Source organism: Dioszegia hungarica, assembly GCF_025882075.1.
Source record: "Dioszegia hungarica strain PDD-24b-2 chromosome Unknown MKK02contig_2, whole genome shotgun sequence".
Classification (NCBI taxonomy): Eukaryota; Fungi; Basidiomycota; class Tremellomycetes; order Tremellales; family Bulleribasidiaceae; genus Dioszegia; species Dioszegia hungarica.
In genome coordinates, this window is record NW_026515766.1 from 502,421 (window position 1) to 529,392 (window position 26,972).

Sequence of the window (26,972 nt, forward strand, 5' to 3'; positions counted from 1 at the left end):
GATCAGCAAAGTAGTGCAAGAAGTGTAGGTCAAGTGGTAAGGCGGCGAAGACTTATATGTACAAGACCAGCCCGTATCCTCGCAACCGCGCTTTGTCAGTCTATACTTCGACCTGCAGTCGCCCATGTGCATGCTGGAGCCTTTTGATCTTCCCTCCGATACGTCAGTACATGTTTCAGAGCGCTTCAGCGGGCCTTGTGCCTCCGCAGGAGGGAGAGATCGTCGATGGATCGTTGTTCCCTCGAGAACAATAGGCTGTTTTTAAAGAATGCGGCGCGGGACGCGGGGTGGCTGAAACGTGTGGGGTAAATAGAGTTTTGGGCAGGCCGGGCAGGAACGATGACGTGGTGTCCGATCACAATCCGAACCTCCTTTGACAGTCTGACTGGTCCTCCTATGTTTGTAATCCCACACAGCAGTATCAATATACGCTGACTGTGTAACAGACAACTCAGTCAGCTGACCTGCTGACAGGCGGAGGCGGGAGCGGAGGAAAGCAGCATAGCATGCTCGAGACAGGGGGAGACGGAGGATCTTGGCTTTGAAGGGACACGGTCATCTTGGCGGGGCTCCGGAGTTACCGCTTTGGGGAATTCTGGGCAGGATCATGTCATTCTGGGCTCTGACCTGTGCCTCGGCTCGCTGGCGAGCGCTTTGATTGCTCGCCCTCCCTTCTCAACGTCAACTCTCTTGCTTCTATACATCTACATCACCTTCACCTCACTCCTCAGCTCCAGAAGCGGCACTCGCATTTTAGCAGCAATCAAAGAACGCAAGCCCAACGACCTCGGAGCAGACGACCACCTTATCGTCCACTCGTACCTACCACCTGACGACCCGCCACTCCACCCTTTCACCACAGCAACATGGCGCCCCGTAAAGGAAAGGAGCCCGCGTCTTGGGAAGTGGACGCCAACAAGCCCAAGCCGGAAGGCGAGACGCGCGTTCGGCGCTCTTACGCCGTTAAAGAGCTCACTACGCGTGAGTTCCCTTTCCCCTCCCTCCCCCTCTTGCTATCTTTCTATCTTCCCCTCAGAGGTGGCGACTGACCATTCAGAACCCGCTCCCGGTATAGACACAGTGCACGATGTCCTCCTCTACGCCGCTCGAACCCACGGCGCCAAGCAAGGTTTCGGTTCCCGCGAGACCGACAAGGTCATCAACGAAGACAAGGTGGTGACCAAGATGGTCGGTGGCAAGGAGGAGAAGCAGACCAAGACGTGGAGCTACTTCAAACTCAAGCCTTATGACTGGGTGTCGTATGAGGGGGCTTTGCAGCTCGCCAAGCAGATTGGGAGTGGATTGCGGGAGTTGGGGTCGGGTGGCGAGGGGGAGACCTACTTCAACATTTACGCGGGCACCTCGTGAGTACTATCTTAGGCGGGAAGGGGGATAGAAGCTGACGAGGCAGCCGTAACTGGATGCTCATGTCCCACGCTTGCGCCTTTAATGCGGTCCCCATCTGCACAGCCTACGACTCGCTCGGTCCTGACGGCCTGACGCACAGTCTGAACGAGACCGAGGTCCGAGGAATGTTCACCAACGCCGACCTCCTCCCGACCCTCACCAAGATCATCTCCAAGTGCGCCAGCGTCAAGCTCGTCGTGTATGACGGCAAGGCCGAGGAGGGGGTGGTGGCGAAACTCGAGGCGGCCAAGGAGGGCATCAAGGTTGTGCACCTGGATGAGGTGATTCGGATTGGAAAGGAGAACATGAAGGAGGCGGTCAAGGCCAAGCCGGAGGATGTTTACTGCTGCATGTACACCTCGGGGTCTAGTAAGTTGTTTTGCCGCAGAGGGTGGGGATATAGCTGATGGGTATAGCTGGTACGCCCAAGGGTGTATTGTTGACTCACCGGAATGTCACCGCTGCCAGTAAGCTTCCTGTCTACCACTCGCTTCCAAGGATGTGGGCGCTAGCTGACACTAACAGTCGGCTCGGTCTGGACCCTCCTGTACGACATCCTCAAACCCGACATGACCTACCTCGCCTTCCTCCCCCTCGCCCACATTCTCGAATTCGTCGTCGAGAACTCGTTCGTCTTTGCCGGTATCGGAATCGGGTACGGTAAAGTCAAGACTTTGACCGACGCCAACGTTCGGGAATGCAAGGGCGATATTGCCGAGCTCCGACCTGTAAGGTTGTCCTGTTCTGATCGAAACGTCGAGCTGACACGCAGGCAATCATGGTCGGTGTCCCGGCGGTGTGGGAGCTCATCCGGAAGGGTGTTCTCTCGAAAGTCGAGGCGGGTCCAGCGATCAAGAAGTCCGTCTTCAACTGGGCGCTGTCCGCCAAGCAAAGCGCGGTGCAATATGGTATACCGGGTATCGCGGGTTTGACGGACGCGGTGGTCTTCAATCAGGTGCGGGCGCAGACGGGCGGAAAGTTGAAGTATCTCTTCAACGGAGGTGGAGCGGTCAGCCGCAACACCCAGACATTCCTCAACACCGCTTTGGTCCAGATGATCCAGGGTGAGTACAGTGCTGCACAGAAAGGAACGTGGCTGATTGTAGGCTACGGTCTCACCGAATCTACCGCCATGGCCGCTATCCTCCACCCTTCCTGGGCCGTCGTTGGCGCCGTGGGCGGTCCCGTCCCCGCCGCCGAAGTCAAGCTCGTCGACGCGACCGAGCTCAAATACTTCTCTACCAACTCTCCTCCCCAGGGCGAGATCTGGGTGCGCGGACCTGCCATCTTCAAAGGCTACTTTAAGCGCCCGGATCTGGACGAGGAGGCCTTTACGTCGGACGGATGGTTCAAGACGGGCGATATCGGCCAGTGGAACAAGGACGGCACCTTGTCGATCATCGACCGGCTCAAGAATCTCATCAAGCTCTCGGGCGGAGAGTACATCGCCGTCGAGCACCTCGAGTCCATTTACAAGTCGTGCCCCCTCGTCGCGAACGGCGCGATCATTGCGAACGGCGAGCACAACCAGCCGGCCATGGTCGTCGTGGCGCACCCCCAGAACTTCCCCAAGTGGGTCCAGAAGCAGGGGATGGGGAGCGGCGAGGATTTGGAGGAGATGTGCAAGGATGAAAAGGTGGTGAATGCGGTTTTGAAGGAGTTGAATGATGTAGGCAGGAAGCAGGGGTTGAAGGGGATGGAATTGCTCGAGGCGGTGGTTTTGACGGAGGAGGAGTGGACGCCCGAATCGGGATTCTTGACGGCTGCGCAGAGTGAGTTGCCGCCTAGTAATCACAAGGGGCGCACACTGATGTGCGCAGAACTCCAGCGTCGGACGATTCAGAAGCACTACGAGGACCGGATCAAGGTGAGTCTACTCATAGACAAGTCTGCTGCTGAAGCTGATATCCACGCAGAAGGTCTACGCGTGAGCTTGAGCTCCCGACACGGCGAATTCATTTGTAATACCAGAGAAGAAGAAGGGGGAGTGTCTTTCGGCAATGATGATGATTATTAGGGGTCAGGGGAGGCGTAATGGAGACGTGTGATTAATGGGTCATGTGAGAGATACTCGTACTTTCTCTTTCCGGATGGACGTTCTGCTAGTAGTTGTAGTACTGACAGACCTCGTCTGATCACTGACTCCGATACGTACCCCGAGACAACCAGCAGTTTCTGATCCTGACAGCGGCGCGCACGAAACTCCGAGAGTAGCCTCTGACCTGAGCTCACCGCGTAGCAGCTCCACAACGGATTGCAGATTGATAGTCCCATCTTGAACTACCTGATCGTTCATCGACGTAACTATAAATATAAGGTCTAATCTGATCATCAAGTCCATCAATACCTACTTCACCAAAGCCCCAAAAAGTAACCTCCCCTCCCCTATCCCCACCGCCTCTACCAAAGCTGCCCGCCTAAATGTCCACCACAGTGAGAGATAAGACCTTGAACGATGTACATGTATTGCCAAAGCCAGCCACTGTTTTGACCGTTTCTCCCGCATCTGGGCTTGTCGAACCCTGGGCAAGGCAGAATTGTCCGGGCGTGGCGGCGGCGAAGCGAGTGCAGGAGAGAGAGTTGGACGAGTTGTTCTTGCACGTCAGGGCATTGGCGGTTGCGGTAGCTGTATCTCCGGTTCTGATTTCGGACGGACCGGTGCTGGCGCTGAGCGTGTATACTGCGTGGTGAGCTAAAGTATCGCGCAGTTGACGTTGGCGCCATATGCATCTGATCGAGCAAAAACGGAGCCTTGCGTTGAACTTACAGATCAGACCACCGGTCTCCGTAACGACCCGATTTTGAGAATCAACGATGAATCGCGTCGCCGTCTGGAGTGTGTAACCCTGAGTGAGAGTGGCGGTGGTTGCCGTCTGGCCGAGGTAGGATCCACTGCCAGTTCGCTGAAGCACGAATGCCTTGCCGGTAAAGCCATTGGGGCTGTTTCTATCAGCACCCGATCACCGCGGCCGGTCACAGACACAGACACTAGTGGGACTTACGAGGTGGATGAGAAGGCCCGAGGGGCGGTCACCCTTTTAGTCGCCCGGCGAAGAATGTCCTCCTTGGTAGTCTGACGCAATTTGACTGGTAAGACGCTGGGGAGTGGAGTCAAGACCGCGAGATCCGGGTCGGAATGGAGAGAGAAGGGCGTGGGCACATCGTCTCTAATAGGTGGGACGGGGACCGCAGCGGCCCGGCAAAGCGCCGAGGTGATTGAGAGGATTGCGAGGAGAGGGGTGAGGAGCATGGTGAGACGAGTGAGGTTGCGTAACGTGAGGTCCAAGCAATTGAGGGAAAGCGGCGTGGTCGAGTTGCTGATGAAGCAGGGGTACTGGGCAAGACAGATTCTGCATCTTGTGAGTATTTATACGTGAGTCTTGCATCGTGTTGGAGGTACAGATCCTTCCTGGCAGGGCATTAGCAGAACTCCTGTTCTGACTCCTGGTCGGCAGCCTTCGGAAGCGAATTTGGAACGGCAATGGGAGCCGTGGGACCCCCTATATACACGGAAGCGAGTAGCGAGAGAGCCGGATGCAGATCTCTCGTCACACGGACAAGTTTTCTGCCAGGAATCTACCGCTTCGAGGAAGCCAAGCGCTGCAGAGCGGCATGCGAATTACCACTCCGGGCAATTGCAGAATGGCCAGGATTCCAGGAACGAAATTTAACTCATGTGCACATTCACCACGGGGCCGGGCCACTCATCGGTGCCGGTGCCTGATTCAGCCAGCCCTAAAGCTGCCGTAGCTGCTGCCGTCAGTTCGTCAGCCCACCTCGAAATGAAGCGAACTGAAGGGATCGGAGTAAGCAGGATCTACAAGAGTCCCCCAATTTGCCCCAAAAGACTGGAGGGGCAAGGGATGTAGATCGTCGGCTGATTTTGCCCTGATGTAAGATCTGACCGAATTGAACGGTGTCAGATCCAGGCACAGGCTGCGAGTCAAAGATCGTAAGGCCTAAAGGTCCGAGTCGGAGTATGTTCTCGGGGTGAAGAAGGAAGGCCGGGCTGTGGTCGTCTGCGGCTGGCGGGAACCCGGCGGCCCCGCCGAAGTGACTGGTGACGGAGGGGAGCGTGAGGAAAGGAGTGAAGAGCATAGTGTGTTGGCTGGGTTTGCGGGTAGTCAGGGACTGGGAGCATGCTTTGGAGCGGAAGAGTAGATTAGATTGCGGACGAAGCCGAAAAGCAGGAGTACGGGAGAACATTACACTGGTCCCGATATACATTGACATTCCCTGAGCGATGGCCAAGAGCGGCCTGGACGTACCTAGCCCTCAGCCCACAAACATCGCGGCACAGACTCATGATGGCCATGAGGCGGTAGCGGCATTGGACGACTCCCTCCACCGCCTCACCCCGCTTATGGATTCGCGCAGGCTACTTGCCCAGGTACATGATGAGTGGAGGGTAAGAGCCAAACGATTGGTGCCATTGAAGCGTCAGCCAAAGCATCATCAGTAGTCGATCAAGACAGCCAAGAAAAGCACATCCCCTCTTGCTATAGGGAAAATTGTCCCCCTCATTCCTTATCCTCCTTGTCATCATCCACCTCCAGCTCTTCATCCTCCTCTTCATCCTCACTAACCTCCCCGCCTAGCGCTTTTATCCGCTCCCTATCCTTCTTCCTCTTCTCACTCATCTCCTCCAGCAATACCAAAAGATCCTCATGCTCCTTCTCATTCTCCCCCATCTTGCCCTTGACACCTTCGAGCTCCTTCTCTAGCTCCTCGATCCGCTTCTTCTCCTCTTCCCCTCCCCCAGCTGCGGTGTTGACCGAGGAGGAATGGACGCCCGAATCTGGGTTCTTAACGGCTGCGCAGAGTGAGTGGATCTGATGTCTGCCGGAAAGGGGAATCATGCTGATGTGTGTGATAGAGCTGCAACGTCGGACGATCCAGAAGCACTATGAAGACAGGATCAAGGTGCGTACCTCGCTTGTGCCGATGCGTCTGGACTAGGATCTAGGCTGATGGTCCTCTAGAAGGTTTACGCCTGAAGCCCTGCACTTGACCGTTCACGTGTACCATACATATACGGGGAGTATAATGATGAGGGCTGGCTAAAGACATGGAGGCTGCAATGAGGAGTAATAGTGGTCATGTATACGATTCCCTCGCTCTCCTTGGGGTCCCCAGCGATACAGACATGCACCCATCGTAATTTACCTACTGTGCTAATAAATACTGTCCCTCATGAGACTGTGGGTCACATTTTGAAATTGCCAAGGGTATAAAGCAGTCGTACGATTATAACATAGCGTCCCACCCTGAACATTGACTATCCTTCCCTACTCTGACTGTCTCAATCCGCCTCTCCTACACGTCAACCAGCGTGAGGGAGATGCGCGGGTTCCGACCGCACAAGCCGGTGGTTGCAAATCGGACCTGAGCTCCGGCAGTACAGAACTCGCCAGGCTGTGCGGGGTCGAAGCGAGTACATGAGAGCACGCTTGCCGAGTCGATCCGACATGTGAGCGGTGCGTAATTACTGTTGCTGTCCAGTGAGGCTTGCGAGCGGGTATAAAGGGGAGCGGTGTTGGGACTGGAAGAGGCCACTACACGTCATCTTCTTCAGCTTGTGCCCTACTTCTCATATCTCTACTTGTCGTCCAGATGAATCATAATCGCAGGAGTGGAAGAGAAGTGGGATAATCGGGTGGACGTACGTATTTCGCTTGACGAGACGAGGCGGGATTGAGAGTCAAAGGTGAAACGCAAAGCGTCCGCGAGGGTATAGCCGGTAACGAGGGAGTCGGTGGGACTGGCCCGACCAAGGTATGACCCTGACCCCGCGACTTGGACAACAAACATGTTACCGACGAAGCCGTTCGGACTGGAAGGTGTCAGCATGTCGGCTTATGATATACCATCACCACATTGGCCGCGGATGGGATTACTGTCCGGTGTCGCGCGTGCGCAGATCAGATGGAACGTGAACGGAGACGACTAACGAGACGGAGGAGTAGGCCCGTTTTGCAGTCAGGCGCCGAGTGGCACGACGGATAATGTCCTGCCTGTTGGTCTGCCGGTCTCTGAGGATCGTAGGGATGTAGGCGCCGACCGTGGCTGAACCATGATCCAATGGGACCATGTCGAGGCCTCTCTCCGCCGCGCCCGCGCCCGCGGCTCCGGCGGGCACGGCTGTGGCCTGACACATCGCCGTAAGGAGGCTGAGGATGATGAAGACGGTCTTGACCAACATGATGATGCGGCGAGGGGTGGACTGAGTGAGAGAGGGATGTAGTGAGAGGGCCGCTCGACACGGGCTGTGATTGAGAGGACAGATGCAGGATTGGGAAACGAAGCTTGATGAGGCAGCGGTGTTGCATGCAAACAACGCATATTGAAAACCGGCTTCACGCATGCGCAGCAACTACATGCGGGTACGTATCACCTCAGCTTAGTACCATATGACAGACCCGGCAGGCACGGCGGATCTGAAGGTGAGGTACGACTCCAAGTATGGTATCTCGGTGTTTACGAAACCTCCATCGAAAACAAGCTGAAACGGCATGAAGTCAGGGACTGGCCAGGGTCCTATCAGGTATGCTGAGAGATGCTGACTCCTGAGCCGAGTAACTGCCGAGTACATGTGAGGAATCAAGGGTGTCCCGACTCGGCCGGGCCGACCAGCCGGGTCGTGCAGATATGCTTACATTGAGTAATAGATTAATTCTGTCTGGAGAGATGCTCAGAGATGCTCCTCCATCGCTGAAGTCGACCCCCGTCGTGAAGCTTGAAGTGAAGCAAGGAGTTGGGGGGGCTTGAACCGAGCCTAGGAGATGCTCGGTACCGCTCCTTACCGCTCAGCAGGGAGTAGATTCTCGGCCAGCTGCAGCAGAGGAATCAGCACACCTCACCTAATTCAACAAGACCTTGATACGCGAAACGGCGTGGTCTGACAATCAGGCATTCAGTACTGAGTCGGCAGTAGTGAGCCTGTGAGATCGCACTGCAAAGCCCTGTACAAAAAGTACAGGATATCGGAAGGAAGGAAGGATGGTCTCCAGTGACCCAATATCCAAATCATGCCTTGTCCTCCCCTTCACCCTCCTCTTCCTCCTCCTCCTCTTCATCCTCACTAACCTCCCCGCCTAGCGTCTTGATCCGCTCCCTATCCTTCTTCCTCTTCTCACTCATCTCCTCGAGTAAAACCAGTAGATCCTCGTGCTCCTTCTCATTCTCCCCCATCTTGCCCTTGACACCTTCCAACTCCTTCTCTAGTTCCTCGATCCTCTTCTTTTCTTCTTCCCCTCCTCCTACGATCACAGCAGGAGTCGCAGCAGCAGCAGCCGCCGCCGCCGCCGCACCACCCTTCTTGCCCTTCTTCCCACCCGCCCCTCCCCCACTCGCACTCTTCACCGACTCAAGCGCCACCTCGGCCGACTGAGCCCTAATAAAGCTCTCCCTCGCCTCCTTCTCGGCAGCCTCCACCCGCTCTTCCGCTTCCTTCAACTTGGCCTCAGATTCCTCCGCCCTCTTCTCCATCGCCGAGAGCATCTCTTTCGTCGTCTTGAGATCGGCTTGTGTGCGTTCCAGGTCAGAAGAGAGAGAAGAGGTGGATGCGGACTTGGCGCGCTCGGCTTCGAGCTGCGAAGTGAGCGAGTCGAGGTGGGCGGATTGGTCTTTTTGGGCAGACTCCGATGTGGTGAGGGAGGTGGAGAGGGTGGAGAGTTGTTCGGTGAGGGAGGAGACCTCTTTCGATAGCTTTTCCTTCTGCGATAGAGTCAGCGTGTACCCCTTAAAAGCGGAGTATACAGCGTATTCACCTCTGCCCGGTTCTCGTCATTGATCTTCGACAGCCTAGATTGAAGCTGCATCACCTCGTCCGTCTGCGCCTTGAGCTTCTGGCGCAGGGACATGATGATGGACGCAGTCTCGCCTTCGTCGCTGGATGAAGCTGCGTCTGTCAGTTTGAGAACTCATCCGTACCTGGATGAGGGCATGCTAACTCACGTCCTGATCCCCTGACCGCATCTGGCTCAATGGCGATACTCCTCTGGATAGTATCTGCAGATCAGCAGCAGCCCATACTCGTCAACATCTCCAGCTCGCACCACTCCCGGCAAAATGAGATCCGGACTCACAATAATGATTCTTCCAAAAGTCCACAAACGCCCAATCAAACCACAATTCCAGCCCCTCATCCTCTTCCACACCCATCTCCCCACCCTCTGCTCCCTCCTGCACATCCCTGACCGGCACAGCCACTGGGTGGTCCGCCGCTCCGCCGTCCGTGTCGAACGCGTCGGGCTGGACGGCGCGGAATCGGGGGTCCTCACGCAGCCGGGCCATGCGGGATACGAACTGGTCCGGACCTATACGGGAGTGGAGGATTGGGTGGAGTGTCGCGCTGCCGATCAGCGACATTGCACTGAGTCGACGAAATGAAGCCAGAGAAAGCGAGAGAGAGGTAGGACTTACCGAGTGATCTCTCCGGGTTCACGGTTGAACTCGTAGCATACACCCAAGAGGAACGCGCTCAGGCCCTGGACGAGCGGATCTATGCCCGTCGTTTGGGTGATGGGTTGAATGAGCTATACTCATCAGCTATTACCCTCTAATCCAGGTTCGCAGGTGGACCAGGCTCTTGAGGTCTTAACAACTCACAATCTGCAAATTCGCACTCTCCCCCAAAAATTCCTTGACGCTCCTCGGACTATCCCACAACCACGTACACAGCAACACCAAATACCCGACCATGACCCTCGTCCAATCCTCCTCGTCCATCCCTTCCGACCCTTCTGGCCTGATCCCATCCTTCGCCGTCCGATTCACCGCCTCCGCCTGTTCTCGGGACGCCATCATGAGGTTCCCGACCACAAGCTGGATCAGGCTCGCCTTGTCCTCTTCTTCCCCGCCGGGCGGGGTGAGTGTGATTTCGCGAGCGAGTTTCTTGGCGTGCTCGGAGGAGCGGAGGAGGTGGGCGAGGAGGAGGCAGGCGAAGAGGGGGCGGTATGGGTCAAAGGGAGTGGACGAGGTGGAGGGGAGGTCGAGCAGGCCGGAGAGGATGGTGGAGCCTGCGGAGGGGGAGTCGGAGGGTGTGAGGGAGGCGAGGAGGTCTAGACGGGCATCATCGTTGCCCGTCACATAGGCCTGATCTATCAGCTGCTATCTCGGCGCGTCCGACCATCACAGCTCACCTCGAACATGTTCACTCCGGCTGCCCGACCCCTCAAGCTCCGCCCTCCAGCCGCATCTCCCTCCACTACGCTATCTACCAGCGTAACGACCCCAGGTCTTGCTCCCTCCCGGACGAACCCGCCGTTCGGATTCGCGTCGTCCGCTGGAACGGGCACGAGCGGGCTAAGCTGCAACGAAGAAAGCAGGTTCTGGTTTGCAGTGGAAGAGAGGAGGATGGGTGTGAGGGTGTTGAGGGATTGGGATTTGATGCTGTTGGGCGCATTGGAGGAGAGAGAGAGTTCGACGAGAGCACGAGTGACGTTGGATGAAGCCATTGAGGACTGAAGAATAAGCTCATTCTTCCGATGTGATCACCAGGAGGAACGCAAGATAGAATCTAACCTGGTTGGTTCCCCCTGGACCGCCAATGACCATCCGGATCAGACCAAGCACCAGACCTGTATTGTGGATCTTTTGCTCGGGCCAGTACTGTAAGCAGTAGTCGTCTGGTGATTGCGCATCCGCAGTCAATCCAGCGGGGAAGCCAAGAATTGGCGGGATCGACGGGATGAGTGAGAGCTCGCGGAAATAGTTCTGCACCGTCAGCTAGTCCTCGCAAGTCGACGAGTTCGACAGCTTACCTGATTCGAGACGTTGAACCTCAGCAAACTCCCAACCGCTGTCAGCGTATCCTGCACCACAATCCCCCCATCAATTCCTCCCTCCTTGTCAATAATCTCAAACAGCTTCTCGAACGCTCCAGAGAACGCCACGATCTTCTGAAAGTCCGCATTCCCCGCCACCATCACCGGCAACAGCAACAGTGCTTCATTCCTGAGCATCTCGCGCGCTCCTCCGCCCATCCCCCCTGCACCTGCCGCAGCGCCCGCTGCTGAGCCTGGGGCCGAGGACGGCGGGGGCGCACGTGTGTCGAGGATGGAAAGGATACCTTCCAGTCCGGGCGGCGGTGCCGACATGATGTATGACTGCGAGAGGGCAGGGCGGGAAGTGAGGAGTTGCGAGAGGAATTGGAGGGTGTAGAAGCGGGGATAGAAGGATGGGGAGGTCGATAACATGTTGAGGAGGGAGTGGAAGGGCGTGGCGGTTGAGAGAAAAACGTCGGTGAAGCGGAGTCCAGGGTCGTCTCTGGCGGGCTGAGCAGTCAGCTTAGAGGCTCGAAGATATACAAGCAAGGTGTAGCGAACCTTCTCTGGCACTTCGCACAGCTGCATGAACGTCTCGAGGACGGCTTTGGCGCTATCGACATCATGAGGGGCATCGTGCTGAAGCACCGCCAAGAGGCTCTCCATCGCCGCGTTCCCGACATCCTGAAGGATCAGCTGCGACTCTGCCCATCATGACCCCACTCCGTCTTCGACGGTATGCTCACCTCCTTCCAATCCCGACTCAACCCCTTCAGTCCCAATACCGCCGTTCGCCTATCTTCCACCGCTGGACTCGTCTGTATCCTCTCTACCAGCTTCCCAATTGTCTCCCCTGCCGTCTGCGGCGCACCCAAGTCCCCTCGGAGCTGATTATACGCCGAGGAGAGCTTGGTCGAGAAGATCGAAGCGTATTGATTTCCGCCAAAATTCATGCTGGGCAGTATCTCTCCCGAGGAGCGGCAGTGTCAGGGGGGAAAGTATCGGGTCTGAGCTTCCCTTGTGCTGTAGCTTCAGCGTGTAGTGCCCAGGTCGGTATGGACAGGCGAGGTATGCAATCTATAGCTCCTGGGTACTGGACGCGAAGCAAATAGAAGCCAAGGCCAGGCCTGGACGCGTTGACCCTGGCCCACGGTGTGCTCTATCGTGGGAAAGCGGGAGCAATTTGAAACGTCAACAAAAGCCTCTTCTCCGTGTGTTTCGTTGAGCCATCCTCTTCTCTTTTCGCTCATTGTTCGCTGATACAAGGATCAAAAGGCACCACACAGCGAGAGAGGAGAGGGGGAGGAAGCGGTCAGGGAAGAGAGGAAAAGATATAGGGGGGTAGACGATCTAGCAGGGACTGCTCACATCCTACTTACAACTGATCATTTCCTAACAAGTCAAAATTTGCACGCCATGCTCAACCTCAAGAGACCCAGCATCACGCAGCTGTGCGCTGTCTTCGCCATCTTACAGGGTGAGCTGACACTATTGCTACCCCGAACCGATCTGAGCTAATGCGTGCAGGTGTCCTCGCTGCTCAGGTCTGCACTCAAGAAGGTTGCATCAAAGGCAAATCCTCTTCGAGCAGTAAGCCCCCTTACCATACTGATCTCGCCCAAGCTCATCCTCAGTGCTCTATACCGATAGATCATCCCGCAATTATCTCACTCCCGGCACCTACCCACTATACGACGATCTCGCCCTCTCCCAGTCCTCCCTTTCCGCCCCGCTCAATCAGACCACATGGCGGAACGGCGAATCCATTACCCTCACCTACCCCTCTCGACCCGCCGTCTTTGATCAGGCGGTCTACAGGGGCTCAGTCCAGAGCTTCAGCGGACTCGACTGGCGAGCGGATGAAGGGTGGAAGAGCCTGTACCTTCCGCAGGATTGGTATGCCGTGACGGGGGATGGGGAGGTGTTGTGGGGACCGGTGGTGGATGCTGGACAATTGCCTTCTGGCGTCAAGACAAGGATCAGCAAGGCATCTTCAAGTGAGTTTGCGCGACTGTACCACAGTGAAAACAAGCTGATGTGGTCAGCTGTATGCGATCCCCCGTGCTCTTCCGGCGGTCTCTGCATCCCGTCCCGCTCTGCTTCGAACACCGCGATCTGTCAATGCAGACCAGGGTGGGCCGGGAGTCAGTGCGAGCAATGTGCGCCAGGCTTCTTTGGATCAACCTGCAAAGGTACTTTATCATCAGCTAGCAGCCACATGACGCGTCGAGGACATAGCTGATCGATCAGCTTGTGATGCCGCCTGTACCGTCTGCGATGGCGGGCTATCAGGGACTGGTAAATGCCTGGGTACGGCTAAGGACGCCTCAGGTCAGTTGACGAACTCCCCTTTGAGCTCAGGACTCTCCGCGGGGTTAATTTGCTGATTTTGTAGCTTGCAATTGCGCGCACGGCACTTGTACCACCTCAGGCGATTGCACCTGCTCCGCCGGCTTCTCGACCAACACCACCACCTCCGACAAGAAGTGCAATACATGTATTCCAGGGTTCTTTCAGACCGGGACCGGAAATTGCAGATGTGAGCTGGACCGACAGAGTGTAGAAGTAACCGCTCATCAGCTGATATCTATAGCCTGTCCTGCGGGATGCTCCACCTGCCGCCTCAAAGACGGCACGGCCAACACAGCGATCTGCACCTCCTGTCGTCCGAACCTGACGCTCAATACTGCGGACCCCGCTCGATGTGTTTCCCGCGGAAGCTGTATAGACGGACAGTACTGGGACACTTCAACTACTTCTTGCTCATTGTGAGTGGCCATGCCAGAACAGCTCCTGGTCATAGGAAATTCGACCTAGAGCTGACACTCCAGATGCTCCCCGGCCTGCTCTACCTGCTCTGGTCCTTCTCCGTCCGACTGCCTCTCCTGCGCTCCGCCAAGAATGAACCTCGAAGGGCAATGCGTCGGGCTCGACTCGAAAGGTGTCTGTGACTCTAGCTTGGCTAGCGTCCAAGGGGTCTTTATCGCGAATAACGAGATTGGGAAGTGTGATGGTGAGCTCGCTACTGTTTGTCTTTCGTTGATGGACCGGGCCAGAGCTGACAGATACAGCATGTCCATCCGGCTGTACCGCCTGCAACATACCCAGCTTCTCATCAGTCTCAACTTTCGCTTCTCTCCAATGCTCCGCCTGCGCAGATGGGTACCTCCTCGAGAATGGCAAATGCGTCAAGCGGTGCTCGGCAGGCTGGTTCTTGCCTGGATCAGCAGACAGGACCGGAACATGTCAACGTAAGCTACCATTCCCCCTCTCGCGTCAGCCGGGGTACGAGCTGACCTTTCAGAGTGCTCATCGACATGCGCGGAGTGCCAAACCACCTCCACGAGCTGCACCCGCTGCCCCCTCGGCACGACCTTCGCCCTCTCCGGCCTCTGCGTCCCTACCTGCCCCTCCGGCACCATCGGCCTGAACAGCACCTGCACACCCTGCCACCCATCCTGCTCGACCTGTTCCTCCCCCTCGTCTTCCTCCTGCCTCACCTGCCCCTCAACCCTCCCCGTCCTCCGTTCCGGCATATGCACAGACCACTGCCCCCGCTCTTCCTACTTTGACCCCACCTCGAAATCCTGTCTGGGATGCGACTGGACCTGCGCCTCCTGCTCCAGCGCGGGCGACGGGAGCTGTACGTCCTGCGCGGACGGGTATGTTCTACAGGGCGGCAAGTGCAAGTCGGTGCAGTGTGGACAAGGCGGGTTTGTGCATGGTTCGGGCGCGTGTTTGGGGGATTTTGTGGATAAGGAGGATAAGCGCTGGATCGCGGGTCCGGCGGTAGGGGCAGTGTTGGTATTGGTGGCGATAGGCGCGAGTTGGTGTATCCGGAAACAGAGGAAGAGGACGAGGGAGCAGAGTCAGGCGTTTAGGGAGGCGATGGAGCAGCAAGGACCGGGGTCGGAGCCTGCGAAGCGGAGGTTGGCGATGGGTATGGGGGTCGGGAAGCTATTCGGGAAGGACAGGGTCTGGACGGGTCGCTCTGGTGGAGGGGAGGCGGGGGTCGCGGGAAGAGGGGAAGGGGAAAGGAAGAGACTCAGGGAGCTGCTCCTCCCGTCCCACCGGGCGCGTTCTGCCGCAACGGCCGCGACGGGGGAGAAGAGAGGAGATATCGAGCTCGCCCAGACGAAATACCAGGAAGCCTTCCCCCTCGCTACTCCGGGTCGACAATCAGCATATCTCAACCCTCCACCGCCATATGATCCCACTCCTTCTTCCTCCGCCCGCGCCTCTACGGTCCTGTCGTCAAATCACCTCCTCCCCCTCTCCAGCTCGCATTTTCGCCCGCCTTCCCCCTCTTACTCTTACTCCGGCTCATCCACTCCTTTACCTACCAATGCCACCTCCACCGGGCCCGGCCCATCTAGGCCATACGAGAACGCCCGAGCCCATCTGCTGCGGACGTTACAGCACCACGAGGACGATGTTGACCTTCTATCTTCTTCGCAACAGATCGACTTCTCCCTGCCCCTGATCCCTGCGCCGCCGCGAGCGATGACGGCCGCAATTGCGAAGGGGAAAGAGGAAGAAGAGAGGGAAGTGTACAGACCGCAACTTGTGCCTAATTGGAGAGCGGGCGAGAGGGCCGCAGAGGGACAAGGGACGGACGAGGAGGAAGTGAGGAGGCTGGAGAGGTTTGAAACGAGGTTGAGTGAGTTGTGGCCTGATATGGGGTCTCAGAAGAGGGAAAGGATAGGGGAGGGGTGGGTGTGATTGTTTGTGGTTGGTTTTTAAGTGAGCTAGCTATAATAGTCTTGAGTCGATGTATAAGCTACTATCAAGCCTGTCCGGCCAGACAGAGAATGTACAGTAATTCGCAACACATGGCGATGATAGCCAAGGTAAGATACGCAGACCATCGATACATGTACATGTGGTATACGCCAGAATCGAGATTGTTTGGCTAGCTGAATTATAGTCGAAAGTCCATGGGTCAAGTCAAACTCCAGAGCCTACGTCGCCGGCCTGAAACAGCCCCGCCCTACTTGGACACTGTGAACGCCTGATACGGATCCCCGTCAGACGAGCATGTCCAGACCTGCATGTTCTTGCTGGTCCCATACTAAGAGGGTAGTCAGCCGAGAGCCGCAGGGGATTTTGGGCCTAGCGCTAGATTCCCAGACTCACAGGCTTCTCAGAAGTGGGTCCCGACTCTTTGACAATGTCGAGGCATTGGTCTGACATATCAGCTACCGCCTCATCTGGAAAAGACAGATTCAACGTACTATTGGCAGTCTTGAGGACAGTCCCTGTAAAGTCCCACTTCTGCTGCGGAACCCCATCGGTACACGTGTATATCTTGGCTCCGGACCCGTTGGCGGGATTATCGCCTGCGTCGAGGCAGAGATTGGGGGAGCTGTGGACGCGTACGAGGCCGGAGGAACCGACGGGGAGGTCGAATAGCTGGAGAGGGGCGAAGGGGTCGGTGAGACTGAAGCAGCCAGTGCTGGTGGATTAGTAGCTACTGAGAAGAAGGCGAAGGGGCAGAAGAGGATGGACAGGAGCGAGAGATGAGAAGGAACACTTACAGTCCGACCCTGGTGTTGCTGCCAGCATAGCCATTAGCCACAGTCATGCACAGATCTGATCTGCCGACTGGGTGAAGACGCTGTCCCTGGCCTGGGATGTCTTGGAGGGTGTTGCCGGCACCGACGTCCGAGAGGAATCCGGATGGGGGAGCGGTACTGAAGTGCACATTCCAGGCTGAGGATCAGCCTGACTATACAAAGGAAGAAGAGAGGCGATAGGGTGGAAGGAGCAGCGAGGCTCACCCTGATTGTTATTGCCAGCAGTACACTGATACGTCTGCAGCCCATTATCGCCTTGATCGAGACACTGGTTCCCGCCCGTCTGTGCGATCCGGTTGTCGTCTGTGAGGTACCAAGTCTGTTGAGTGGATAGAGGGAACGAAGACCAGACCTGCGAGTCAGCATCAGGTCTCCACTGCCGTACCGCGGGACTTACCTTGACCCGACCCCCATTACCCGGCGTCAGCCCAATATCAAGCGCATGATTCGTGCCTGAGACCAGAACCGACCCGCTCCCCTTCGAGACATCCCACAAGGACGCAAGACCGCATCCGAGCGTGATGACTGGGGTACCATCGGTGACTTGACCGGCGGATACGGCGGCACGGCCACCTTGTACCGAGAGGCAGAATCCGGGGTTACGGCCTGATTCGATGAGGCGAGCGGTCTCGCGTTTGAGAATGGGCGTGGCTGAGATGAGTCCAAGAGCGGGGAGTAGGGTGAAGGCGAGGATGGGGAGCATGATGCTTAGATGTATGTTTGGATGGCGGGAAGATTGGGCTACGTGATGTGGATGGTTTAGGGGCGTGTTCTCGATGTACGAGATGAGGGAGAAGAGGTGATCTGGTTCTGTTACCAGGATAAGCGGCTATTATAGGCATCAGTGAGACTGCCAGGAGACTCCAGAGCTACTGGTAAGCAGCTAGGCGGTGGGGGAGACACAGATCTCAAAGTGGATCTCTGCTGCACCGCTGGTCAGCGCTTCAGCCACCACAGAATCATCGTCGTTCGATGGTGAGTGGATACGGACAGCACTCCAGCCCTGATCAGAGGATCAAAGCCTATGGCTGATTAGCGTGAAGGCGCACGCCGAGGCGTCCAAGCGCGTCAAAGGTAGGTACGTCAGGCCGCGTCAGGAGGGATAGTAAGCGCCGCGAGTGGCCCCTTGATGAGCTGTATCTGTCAGTACATGAGAGCCGGCAGACCTCAAAGTGGACACATACCATGCTACAGAGACTGCTTGACTTTGCATCGACGTACCGCTTTGTTCAAGTGCTCGAGAAGGGACAGCCATCGGACATCCGGTCGGCCCAGGCCATCAGAGTGTCCGAATGCTTCGTCCGACACCTCCGGCCGAAGCACAGCATTCCAAAGCCTGATCCGGACGCTACATACTACTGGATCGTGATGGACACCGCGACGATCATTCAGGGGGATAAGCAAAAGCAGGAATCAGTAAGGGAGGACCCCAGATCTGCACGCGGCGTCATGCGGGCGAAAATATTAGAGTTTGAGGAATGTGAAACGAGCGCCTCATGCCGTCATTTTCAACTCCGACCAATTAAAGTCCGAAGCCGGAAGGGGACAAGCGGTGCAGCATCTGCTGATTCCCTCCGACGCTATTCCTCACTGCTGCACTAGGCTCCATCGGGACTCGAGCTGCATGACCGTCTCTCGCCTTCCGAACCCCTTGAGTCACTCATGGCGCGCGGCCGTCATTATTGCCTCAAAGCGACTCGTGACTCGAAATGGGGAGCTTTGAGTTGCGCGCTCCGCGCTTACATCCGGACCGGCCGGGTGCCTGATCAGCCCCACTCACTAGGCGCCGACGTATGTGTACTACCCTGTTCTCCCCCACCTTGATGCTCCGGATGCTGTCCCTACCGCTTTAAAGCGGTGTCATCGATAGTCACATGTTCTGGTCCTCTCGCCCGCGTTTCCAGCCCCGCCCGCATGGACCTCCTTTACTCGACAGATCTGGTGCAAACACGCTGACCAGCAGATGGATATAAGAGCAGGCCCCTCTCTGCTTACTTTCTGACATCCCCCTCAGTCTAATCCCCATCACTAAACCATCCACCACAATCTACAGCTACCACCATCTGCACCCTACCACTCAAGATGCTTTCTTCACTCGTCACCCTCCTACCCCTCCTCGCCCTCGTATCCGCCACTCCCATCGCCAAGCGGGACGCAAGCCGGCTCATCGAGTCGGGGCGTAACGGCGGCTTCTGTCTTTCCGTCGAGGGCGGTCGCGCCGCTGTTGCCGCAGGAAAAGTCACGGACGGTACCCCTGTCGTGACTCTCGGCTGCCAGGCTGCCTCCTTCTGGGACATCTCCAGGGGCAGCGGATCTATCGTTGTCAGCGGCACGATCTATGCTTTTGACATTGGACTTACCCCAGGCAACAACGGCCCGGTCAAGGTGAGTCTTTCTGCCATTGAGAGGTGGGCAGCGCTGATCCCCAGGTCTGGACGTCGTACCCTACCTCTACCCAGCAGACTTGGTACCTCACCGACGACAACCGTATCGCTCAGACTGGCGGTTTCCAGTGCCTCGACCAAGGCGACAATGGGCCACAGACGTATGAGTGTACCACGGGCAATACCAACCAGGGTGAGCACTTATATCTTCAGAGCGGAGGACCAAAGCTGACGTGCAGTCTGGAATGTCAGGTTCAACGACCCCCCGCCCACCCCCTCAGCTTCCGCCTCATCCTCGGCTTCGGCCTCGGCTTCGAGCACAGTCCCGCCCGTCCCCTTGCCTACCCCTACCGACATCCTGCCCACCGTCCCCAAGAACCCCTCCATCGTCAAGGATATCGCGGGTCTCGGTCAGCGTCTCCGCCCTCTCGGTCGAGAGGATCTCTGCGTCACTGTTGCGGGTGGCTACGCGGGTATTGGTGCCCGAGTAGGCATGTGAGTTTCATCCTCTTACCCCTTCTTCGCCGGCGAGATACATATATCGAGAGTACAGCTGACAACGCAGCGCTGGGTGCTTCGGAAACGGCGACACCTTCACCGACCTCCAGCTCTTCGATCTCCCCGCTGAGGGCACTGCCGGTCCCGTCCGTCTCCACAGCCAGCCTCAACTCTGCCTTGACGCCGGTGACAACCCCGCCAACGGTATCGGCGGCAAGATCTGGACGTGCTACGAAGGTCTCGCGCAGCAGCAGTGGTTGTTCTCTGGCAGCACGCTCAGGACCGCCAACAGTGAGTACTTTCCCTCTCTACTGCTCCGCACTGCTCGGCAAGGGATTATAGCTGACCAAGTAGACCAATGCTTTGACGTCGTCAAGGAGTCCGGACCCAACAACCAGAAGCCAGTGAGTCTCATTGGAAAGCCTCTTCCAATTCTATCTCAAGCTGACCCACCAATAGTACGGTACACAAGCGGACACTCAGACGTGGGAGTGCTCCACCAACGGTGACCCTTACCAGTCCTTCCACGTCCTGGTCTAGGTTCGGAAAGGCGAAGAAGCAAGAAGCAAGTCAAGCGGACAGGATTGGACATTGTCTGGACTATAATAGAACTAGGCCCATAGTGTTTATAATCATGTACAAGTCTGCTACATTGTGATTTCTCCATCTCTTTGGTTAGATAGCAGGATGACAAAGGGACACTCCGTGTATACACATTCTAAGCTACTACGTCTATCAAGAGCGTTCCACTTGCAGCCTCCCAAACCCAAACGAGACCCCCAAACGAGCAAGAGAAGTATCTTTTCCGATCCCTCTGTCACCCCCATCATCATCGCCCCGCTCAGAACATCTGCCTGTTCCGCATCTCCACCGGCAAGAACACCATCGCAACCGCCGCGAGCCAGATACCGCCCGCACCCAACCACAAGATCCCGGCCGAGTTATTGGCGAGATAGTACTGACCCGCAAAGGGGGCGACGATACCGGCGAGACGACCGAGGCAGGAGAGCATCCCTGAAGCGGAGCCACGGTAGGCTGTGTCGAAGAGCTCGGGGGCAGAGGCGTAGAGGACGGCATTGAAGTACTAGATGATCAGCGACGTAGAGATTAGTAGACTTACAGTCTGCATCAAGTACTCCATCGCGTTCAAGCCGACGTATCCCACGGTCGTCTTGACCTGGGTGTACATGGCCATTGACAACCCCTGCATCGCCGCCGAGAACACCAAAGACCACTTTCTGCCAAAGAGCGGGAGGGAGACCGAAAGCAGCGCGAGTGCCGCGCCAAGGATACCGGGAAGGGCAATGTAGATGTACTGACGATACGTCTCGACGACGGTGCCTCGGCCGGTCGAAACGTTGTTTTGGAGGAGGACGATCGGGAGGAAGGCGCCCGCGAGGTTGAAGGACCAGTAGTCGCCCATGTAGGTGATGGCAAAGAGGATAAAGATGAAGAGTTGGAGCTTGTTGGTGAAGAGGGCTTTGAGATGGGTGATGGAGGCGAGACTGCGTCGAGTGACCCGCATGGCGTGCGCAGCGGCCGTGACCTCGGCCTCGACCGGGTCCTCGGCGGCGAGTGTCGTGCCCGAGAGGGTAGTCTCGGCCTGCTCGAGCTCCCGGAAGTGCTGCACGGTGAGGGTAGGAGGGGGCTGCTTGTTGAACTTGGCGATCGAGTGGAGGACGTCAATCGCCTCCTGCTCGCGCCCGCGGCTGAGGAGGAACTTGGGCGACTCGTGGAAAGTAAAGACAAAGTACCGGAGGAAGAAGATAAGGAGAGTCATGAGACCCATGATGATGATGTTGTACCGCCAGCCCATGTTGTCCTCGACTCGGCAGCAGGCGACGCCGTCTGCGACCGTGTTGCAGCCGAGGAGACCGGCGGCGCAGCGGTATTTGGCGGTGGTGCCGTAGGCAATAGCGCAGGCGCAGATGACTCCGATGGGCTGCCACATGGAGAGGAGGGAGACGAGGTTGCGTCTGTTCTGAGGGAGGAATTCGAGTGCGATGAGGGCATCGATGGGGATGTTGCCGCCGAGACCAATGGAAGCGAACTGCGGGTCAGCTGATAGTTGAGCAATTCGGAAGAGACGTACGAGGTAGATGGCGCAGATGGCTTCATAGTTATACTTGGGTGCAGCCTGCAGATCAGCTCCAGTCCAAAGTGCTCGTCAGCAAGACTTACCATCAGGAGACCAATGACCGAGGTGATCAAGCAGGTGATGTTGAACGCCCACTTCCTGCCGATGATGTCGACGATGATACCAAAGCCGAGCGCACCAGTCCTGGCAGTCAGCAAGCGCGCGCGGCTGGGAGGCGGCCCCGCCGCCGGGCGCCCCAGCAAATGTAGAGGGACTCACGCAAGACCGACATTGGCGAGGGTGAAGATAAGACCGGTACGGCTGTTCGGGATGCCCATCTCTTGGCTGAAGATGTCAGCTGAGTCCTTAAACATGGCGGCTGACTCCGAGACCACACGCCCTCCATGGGGCCCGTTCCATTGGTTCACGGAGCTCTCTTAAGCTTGAAACGCCAGGATACATCTCGCTTCTTGCGCACTGACAAGGAAGAGCACTCACTAGATGGCAGTAGAGGCGAGACCGATGGTCCTGCTCCATGCGAGATCCAAAAAATAGCCAAATCCTGTTAAGAACCAAATACAGATCTGGTACTTGCCCATACCCATCTTGTCGATCTCACTGAGGGGTCAGCATACGTCTTTATCTCATATGCCCAGTCACCATCTCCGTCGTCCGACCCAGCTGGACCGACTCACGCATTGATCAAAGCCGCCTTCTTCTCAAACAGGTTCATTCGGTTGGCGACCGAGCCCTTGAGGATAGCAGCCGCGCTGAGCGCTTGCTCGTCGGGAACGTCGTGCATGGCGTTGAGATACTGCGCGGGTGCGTCGGGATAGTCGGCGCCCTTGGACTCGTCCGCGAGCGTGTTGTCGTGCGCCATCACATCCTTTGGTGAGCCCGTCGAATCGCGCATGGCGGCTTGAAGGTAAGTTGAGGTTGGGGAGTGGGAGTGGGAGCCAAGTGATGAGGAGTTGGCGCTGGCGTGAGGAGATAAGAGCTGGATCAGCGGGGTGAATAGTTGGGAGAAGCTTGAAAGGATGATGAAAGATGTCAGTTCAAGTCAGTCCCGACTCCCGATGATCTGCTTCTCTTCCGCACCCGATCGGCTCAAACTCTACCAAGCCACACTCATCCTCCCGCATCAGCCCGCATCCCTTCCTTCTTCCTCCTCGAGTTTTTCCGTTCCTCTGCTGATGCGCTGTCGGCTTGGCTGATTCCCACACAACTACGAAACAGGCAAGGGGATAAGGGAATGGAATCCGTGCCTGGCCATTCCATTACAGTTAATATCCCCGAAGAAGCAATTCGGCTTCGCTGATGTCAGGTACAGCCGCGGATTACGTCCTACCGCTACTTCCTTTGGGGTATATCCCTAAGATCGGCAGCTTCGGCAGCGTCAAGTCGTACTGGCAGCGATATCGATGGCGGGCATCGATCGGGACAGCAACGGATGGAGGAGAATGGATGGACAATACAATCATCGAAGGTGAGAGAGCTGACAATGGGAGGAGCGGAAGTGAAGTACTGATCAAACGAGATATGGCTTTCGCACTCAGACGACCTGCCGATATATTATCAATATTGATGTGGTTGACCGTTGGACCACGCCGAGCCCGGCGCCAACACCCAGTGATCCCTGGCCTGCTTGATTCATATCTCCACGGTATTATTGGCGTCCTTGCCCATAGACGCTGCGGAAGACCGCAAGCAAATTTCCTTGTTCTATGTCTCCCTACACCAGATGTTCAGGATTCATATACTAACTTCTCCACTTCATCACATGCCGAGAGGAGAAGGCGTAGGATGGGACTGATCAGCCTCCAGCAAGCCGGAAGCTCAGGAAGTAGAGGAGACAGAGCTGAGTTGGAGTATTGGAGAGATCCATTGATAAGTGAATCAGCCTTGATCCGCGGACTTGCTAGTATGTTAACGAGGCGGATAACTCTGCCTGCCCCTGAGTCACTCATAGCTCACCTCACTGCACTGCACAAGGCATTGGTTTGCATACTTTACTATAAAGACTACAGGCTACGTCAGTCAAATGTCCTTGATTGGTTGTCGCTACACTAGATACTGATTGTCCATCAACTCATCCTTTTGCCTTGATTAGGCAAGGACCTCGAACTGCTGGTAGGGGTCGCCGTTGTTGGAGCACTCCCAAGTTTGAGCATCCCTGTCGGTGGGGTACTATCATTCGCATCAGCTCGAAGTCGGACCGGGTCAGGGCTGATGTGAACTCACGGGCTTCTCGAAGGACTGGCTGGACTCCTTGACGATGTCGAAGCATTGGTCTGACGATCAGCTCATGTCCACACCGGTTAATGTGATGCTGAACTTACTGTTCGCGGTGCGGAGAGTGGTACCGGAGTAAGTCCATTGCTGCTGGGCAAGGCCGTCGTAGCAGGTGTAGAGCTTGGCACCGACGCCGTTGGAGGGGTTCGAGCCAGCGTCAAGGCAGAGGTTGGGGCTGCTGTGCACGCGGATTGGGCCGGTGGAGCCCTGAGCGGGGACGTCGAACAGCTGGGCGAAGGTGAAGGTGTCACCGTTGGCGAAGCAGCTCGCACTGAAGATCAGTAAGAGTCTCGTGGTATTCGATGGGATGACTTACAGTCCGACGCGGGTGTTGATGCCGGCGAAGCCACCGGCGACGGTCACGCAAAGGTCGTCACGGCCGACGAGACGGATACGCTTACCCTGGCCGGCGACATCGGCGGGGACGTCACCCTTGGGGATGCTGGGGAGGGGGTCGCTGCCCGAGGAGGCGGGGGCGGTGGTGGTGGCAGGAGTGGAAGCAGTGGTGGTGGAGGGGGTGGAAGATCCGCTACCGGCGCCGGTGTACCAGACTGCACATCAGCAAAGGAATCGAAGGAATGAAAGAAGGTGAGACTCACTCTGGTTGGTGTTGCCGGTGGTGCACTCGTAGGTCTGGACACCGTTGTCCCCCTCGTCGAGGCACTGGTTACCGCCGGTCTGGGCAATACGGTTGTCGTCGGTGTAGTACCAGGTCTGCTGCTTGGCGCCGGGGTACGAGGTCCAGACCTAAAAAGAGTTAGCAGAAGCATCGGTCAAAGTATCGAAAAAGACCTACCTTGAGGGCGCCGTTGTTGCCCGGGTTGAGTCCGATGTCGAGAGCGTAGCCGGTGTTGGGGACGGTGATGGATCCGCTGCCGCGGTTGATGGACCAAGTGTTGGCGTTGGCGCAGTCGGTGGTGATGACGGGGGTTCCGTTGTCGATCAAGTTGTACTTGAGGGTGTTAGGGAGACCGGCAAGGGCGAGACACTTGCCGTCGCGACCGGCCCGGATGAGGACACTGTCGTCGCGCTTCTCGATGGGGCTGGCCGAGGCGACAGCGAGAAGGGGAAGAAGGGCAAAGAGTTGAGCGAGCATGTTGATTGGAGTTGAGCTGATGGTTGGATGGGTTAGTTGAAATGTGTTGAGGTGGAGTTGCCTTGGATGGAGGATGGAAGAGCTCACTCGATGCCTTTTATATGTCTCGAGTGGGGGTGAGTCACGGACCAAAACAACCCGTGACATGCAGCGCATGTGGACAGCAAGTAACGTCATCCCGGTCAGACCGTGCAGCGAACCTTAGAAAAATATTTGAAACACCGCCACTTCTGCCGGAAGGGGATGGGATCTGCGATGACCTGTACCGCTTGTATGATGCGTCTCGCTCACGGAGCATTCGCGGCGCAAACATACGTCTACCAGCTTGACGTCTGCGATGACCACAAGGCTGTGTAAGTTGTTCGAGTGAAGGGCATATAGAGTGGCGTGAGGAGCGCATGGTCAAGATCTGCGATCGGCAGATCCGCTGCAGATCCTACGGACCTTTCAAAGTTTGCCGAAAGGGGACACAAAACAGTCTAATTTGGGAATCTTGGCGAGGAATGAGGAGAAATAAGCTTGCTGCCTGACCGGATGCTTTTTGCAAGGGGACTCAGATAGACTCAGATCCCCTCAGATCCTGACGCAGTGCGGACCACTGTGCGGACGAGTGACGACGCGTTCGCGCACAGCAACATCCGTACAGCTGCATCGCACCTATGAGTAGTGTATTCCTCCAGGGCTGACGCTACAGGGAGGTCGGCTCGGCCAAGCGCATCAGCAGCATCAAAGCCCACGATCTGGAGCTAACGAAGTGCCAACAATCACGCTTTGATTTACGTGTACAGGTTACCGGACAATTACCGGGCAAGAGAGGATCTCGGACTGGTCTCGGGCAAGTAACAGCCCAACGTCTCTGTTTAGACTTCGTGGACGATCATCCCTGGCGATTGTCTGCGCACGTTAGACCGTTGCTTCTGGGGTTGATCGACCACGCGTATGCTGACGAGTAGCCGTAGATTCGGAGGGGCTGGATCTGCAACTCACGATTTCCGTACGTCTGGTCATTGAAGTCTCTGAGACTCAGCCAGTACGACCCTATCTATGCCTCTTGTGTAGCGAGGGCGGAGGGCGGGCATCGATCGAAAGGAGGAACAGTGACAAGCACGGCCTATGGCACTCGTACGAGACGCTCTTCAGATCTCAGAAGCAAGAGGCGCGGATGCGGGGGCTAGAGAGTTGCCGGTCGATTGAAGCTGTCCCCACTCGACAAATGAATGATGAATAATCGTCTACGGGCATACAGTGCTAGCACTCCCCCAGTGCACTCAGCTGCGAAGCTGAAGGTCAGCAGACGAGAATCAAGCACCACCATCCTCATCTGGTTCAAAGCTGCAGAAGGAGACCCGAAGCTGAACCGGCGGCAAGTGAATCATAATCATCCTAGACATCCACTGCTGTGATCAATATCTGCTGGCGGCTGCGCTGACGTTCAGACCCTCCTCAAGACCGAAGCGAAACAAGCACACACCAATGTCCGAGCTCGCTGGCGGATCCTCGCAGTGATGAGGGTCGAAGTATGACCGGGTGGAAGATCCAGAGCAGAAGATAGAGGTCGACGTCGATCCGACATATATGGGTGGGGTTCTGGGGAACGTGCGGCAGCAGAGGCTTATCGACGATGCGGGGAAGACGTGCGGGACCTGACGGGCATTCAGCGGGGCTTGGGCGTATGCAGCGGCACTTGGAAGTCAGCTTAAGCTCTCTTCTCGAGCTCACCCTTTCACAATACTGATACGACTCTCATCTCGCCGTTTCACAGTACTGATACGACTGACCACCTATAGAGTACTGACCAGGACAGCCAGCTCCGCGGGTGGTTCAACCTTTGAGACTGATCAATTCGGTCGTGTACCGGAGCTGTGTGGCGGCGCA

At 56.8% G+C, this 26,972-nt stretch overlaps 10 protein-coding genes across 10 annotated transcripts; 3 read left to right on the forward strand and 7 right to left on the reverse strand.

The window, feature by feature from the left end:
- Positions 1–866: 866 nt before the first annotated feature.
- Positions 867–3,338, forward strand: MKK02DRAFT_39546 (long-chain-fatty-acid-CoA-ligase; the record flags this gene model as incomplete). Its single annotated transcript, XM_053090646.1, has 9 exons — positions 867–981; positions 1,058–1,364; positions 1,412–1,776; positions 1,824–1,874; positions 1,933–2,135; positions 2,180–2,471; positions 2,514–3,179; positions 3,228–3,274; positions 3,324–3,338. 9 exons carry the CDS (start codon positions 867–869, stop codon positions 3,336–3,338), a joined length of 2,061 nt encoding a protein of 686 aa, XP_052949027.1.
- A 486-nt stretch (positions 3,339–3,824) lies between these two features.
- MKK02DRAFT_39547 (uncharacterized protein) lies at positions 3,825–4,657 on the reverse strand (the record flags this gene model as incomplete). Its single annotated transcript, XM_053090647.1, has 3 exons — positions 3,825–4,087; positions 4,175–4,347; positions 4,410–4,657. The coding sequence occupies 3 exons, from the start codon at positions 4,655–4,657 to the stop codon at positions 3,825–3,827; spliced, it is 684 nt and encodes a 227-aa protein (XP_052949028.1).
- Positions 4,658–5,927: 1,270 nt separating this feature from the next.
- MKK02DRAFT_39548 (uncharacterized protein) lies at positions 5,928–6,266 on the reverse strand (the record flags this gene model as incomplete). Its single annotated transcript, XM_053090648.1, has 1 exon — positions 5,928–6,266. One exon carries the CDS (start codon positions 6,264–6,266, stop codon positions 5,928–5,930), a length of 339 nt encoding a protein of 112 aa, XP_052949029.1.
- Positions 6,267–6,723: 457 nt separating this feature from the next.
- On the reverse strand, positions 6,724–7,609 carry MKK02DRAFT_39549 (uncharacterized protein; the record flags this gene model as incomplete). Its single annotated transcript, XM_053090649.1, has 3 exons — positions 6,724–6,962; positions 7,074–7,240; positions 7,359–7,609. The coding sequence occupies 3 exons, from the start codon at positions 7,607–7,609 to the stop codon at positions 6,724–6,726; spliced, it is 657 nt and encodes a 218-aa protein (XP_052949030.1).
- An 824-nt stretch (positions 7,610–8,433) lies between these two features.
- On the reverse strand, positions 8,434–12,127 carry MKK02DRAFT_19254 (p115 like vesicle tethering protein; the record flags this gene model as incomplete). The annotated part of the gene is made up of 13 exons (XM_053086064.1): positions 8,434–8,589; positions 8,785–9,123; positions 9,177–9,307; positions 9,364–9,417; positions 9,495–9,760; positions 9,832–9,944; positions 10,018–10,503; positions 10,551–10,883; positions 10,963–11,124; positions 11,172–11,383; positions 11,456–11,684; positions 11,736–11,858; positions 11,921–12,127. 13 exons carry the CDS (start codon positions 12,125–12,127, stop codon positions 8,434–8,436), a joined length of 2,811 nt encoding a protein of 936 aa, XP_052949031.1.
- Positions 12,128–12,590: 463 nt separating this feature from the next.
- Positions 12,591–15,896, forward strand: MKK02DRAFT_39551 (insulin-like growth factor binding protein; the record flags this gene model as incomplete). The annotated part of the gene is made up of 10 exons (XM_053090650.1): positions 12,591–12,651; positions 12,702–12,764; positions 12,809–13,171; positions 13,220–13,366; positions 13,425–13,505; positions 13,570–13,713; positions 13,768–13,942; positions 14,006–14,187; positions 14,246–14,425; positions 14,479–15,896. The coding sequence occupies 10 exons, from the start codon at positions 12,591–12,593 to the stop codon at positions 15,894–15,896; spliced, it is 2,814 nt and encodes a 937-aa protein (XP_052949032.1).
- A 268-nt stretch (positions 15,897–16,164) lies between these two features.
- Positions 16,165–17,453, reverse strand: MKK02DRAFT_39552 (ricin B-like lectin; the record flags this gene model as incomplete). The annotated part of the gene is made up of 6 exons (XM_053090651.1): positions 16,165–16,245; positions 16,311–16,360; positions 16,409–16,629; positions 16,712–16,886; positions 16,955–17,102; positions 17,148–17,453. The coding sequence occupies 6 exons, from the start codon at positions 17,451–17,453 to the stop codon at positions 16,165–16,167; spliced, it is 981 nt and encodes a 326-aa protein (XP_052949033.1).
- Positions 17,454–18,832: 1,379 nt separating this feature from the next.
- Positions 18,833–20,172, forward strand: MKK02DRAFT_39553 (uncharacterized protein; the record flags this gene model as incomplete). The annotated part of the gene is made up of 6 exons (XM_053090652.1): positions 18,833–19,135; positions 19,180–19,327; positions 19,374–19,629; positions 19,700–19,923; positions 19,987–20,036; positions 20,092–20,172. 6 exons carry the CDS (start codon positions 18,833–18,835, stop codon positions 20,170–20,172), a joined length of 1,062 nt encoding a protein of 353 aa, XP_052949034.1.
- A 301-nt stretch (positions 20,173–20,473) lies between these two features.
- MKK02DRAFT_29358 (sugar transporter-like protein) lies at positions 20,474–22,622 on the reverse strand (the record flags this gene model as incomplete). Its single annotated transcript, XM_053087802.1, has 7 exons — positions 20,474–20,716; positions 20,753–21,682; positions 21,725–21,769; positions 21,814–21,913; positions 21,989–22,054; positions 22,208–22,327; positions 22,405–22,622. The coding sequence occupies 7 exons, from the start codon at positions 22,620–22,622 to the stop codon at positions 20,474–20,476; spliced, it is 1,722 nt and encodes a 573-aa protein (XP_052949035.1).
- A 1,193-nt stretch (positions 22,623–23,815) lies between these two features.
- Positions 23,816–25,097, reverse strand: MKK02DRAFT_39555 (ricin B lectin domain-containing protein; the record flags this gene model as incomplete). Its single annotated transcript, XM_053090653.1, has 6 exons — positions 23,816–23,896; positions 23,951–24,000; positions 24,049–24,272; positions 24,318–24,552; positions 24,601–24,748; positions 24,798–25,097. 6 exons carry the CDS (start codon positions 25,095–25,097, stop codon positions 23,816–23,818), a joined length of 1,038 nt encoding a protein of 345 aa, XP_052949036.1.
- Between the last annotated feature and the right edge of the window lie 1,875 nt (positions 25,098–26,972).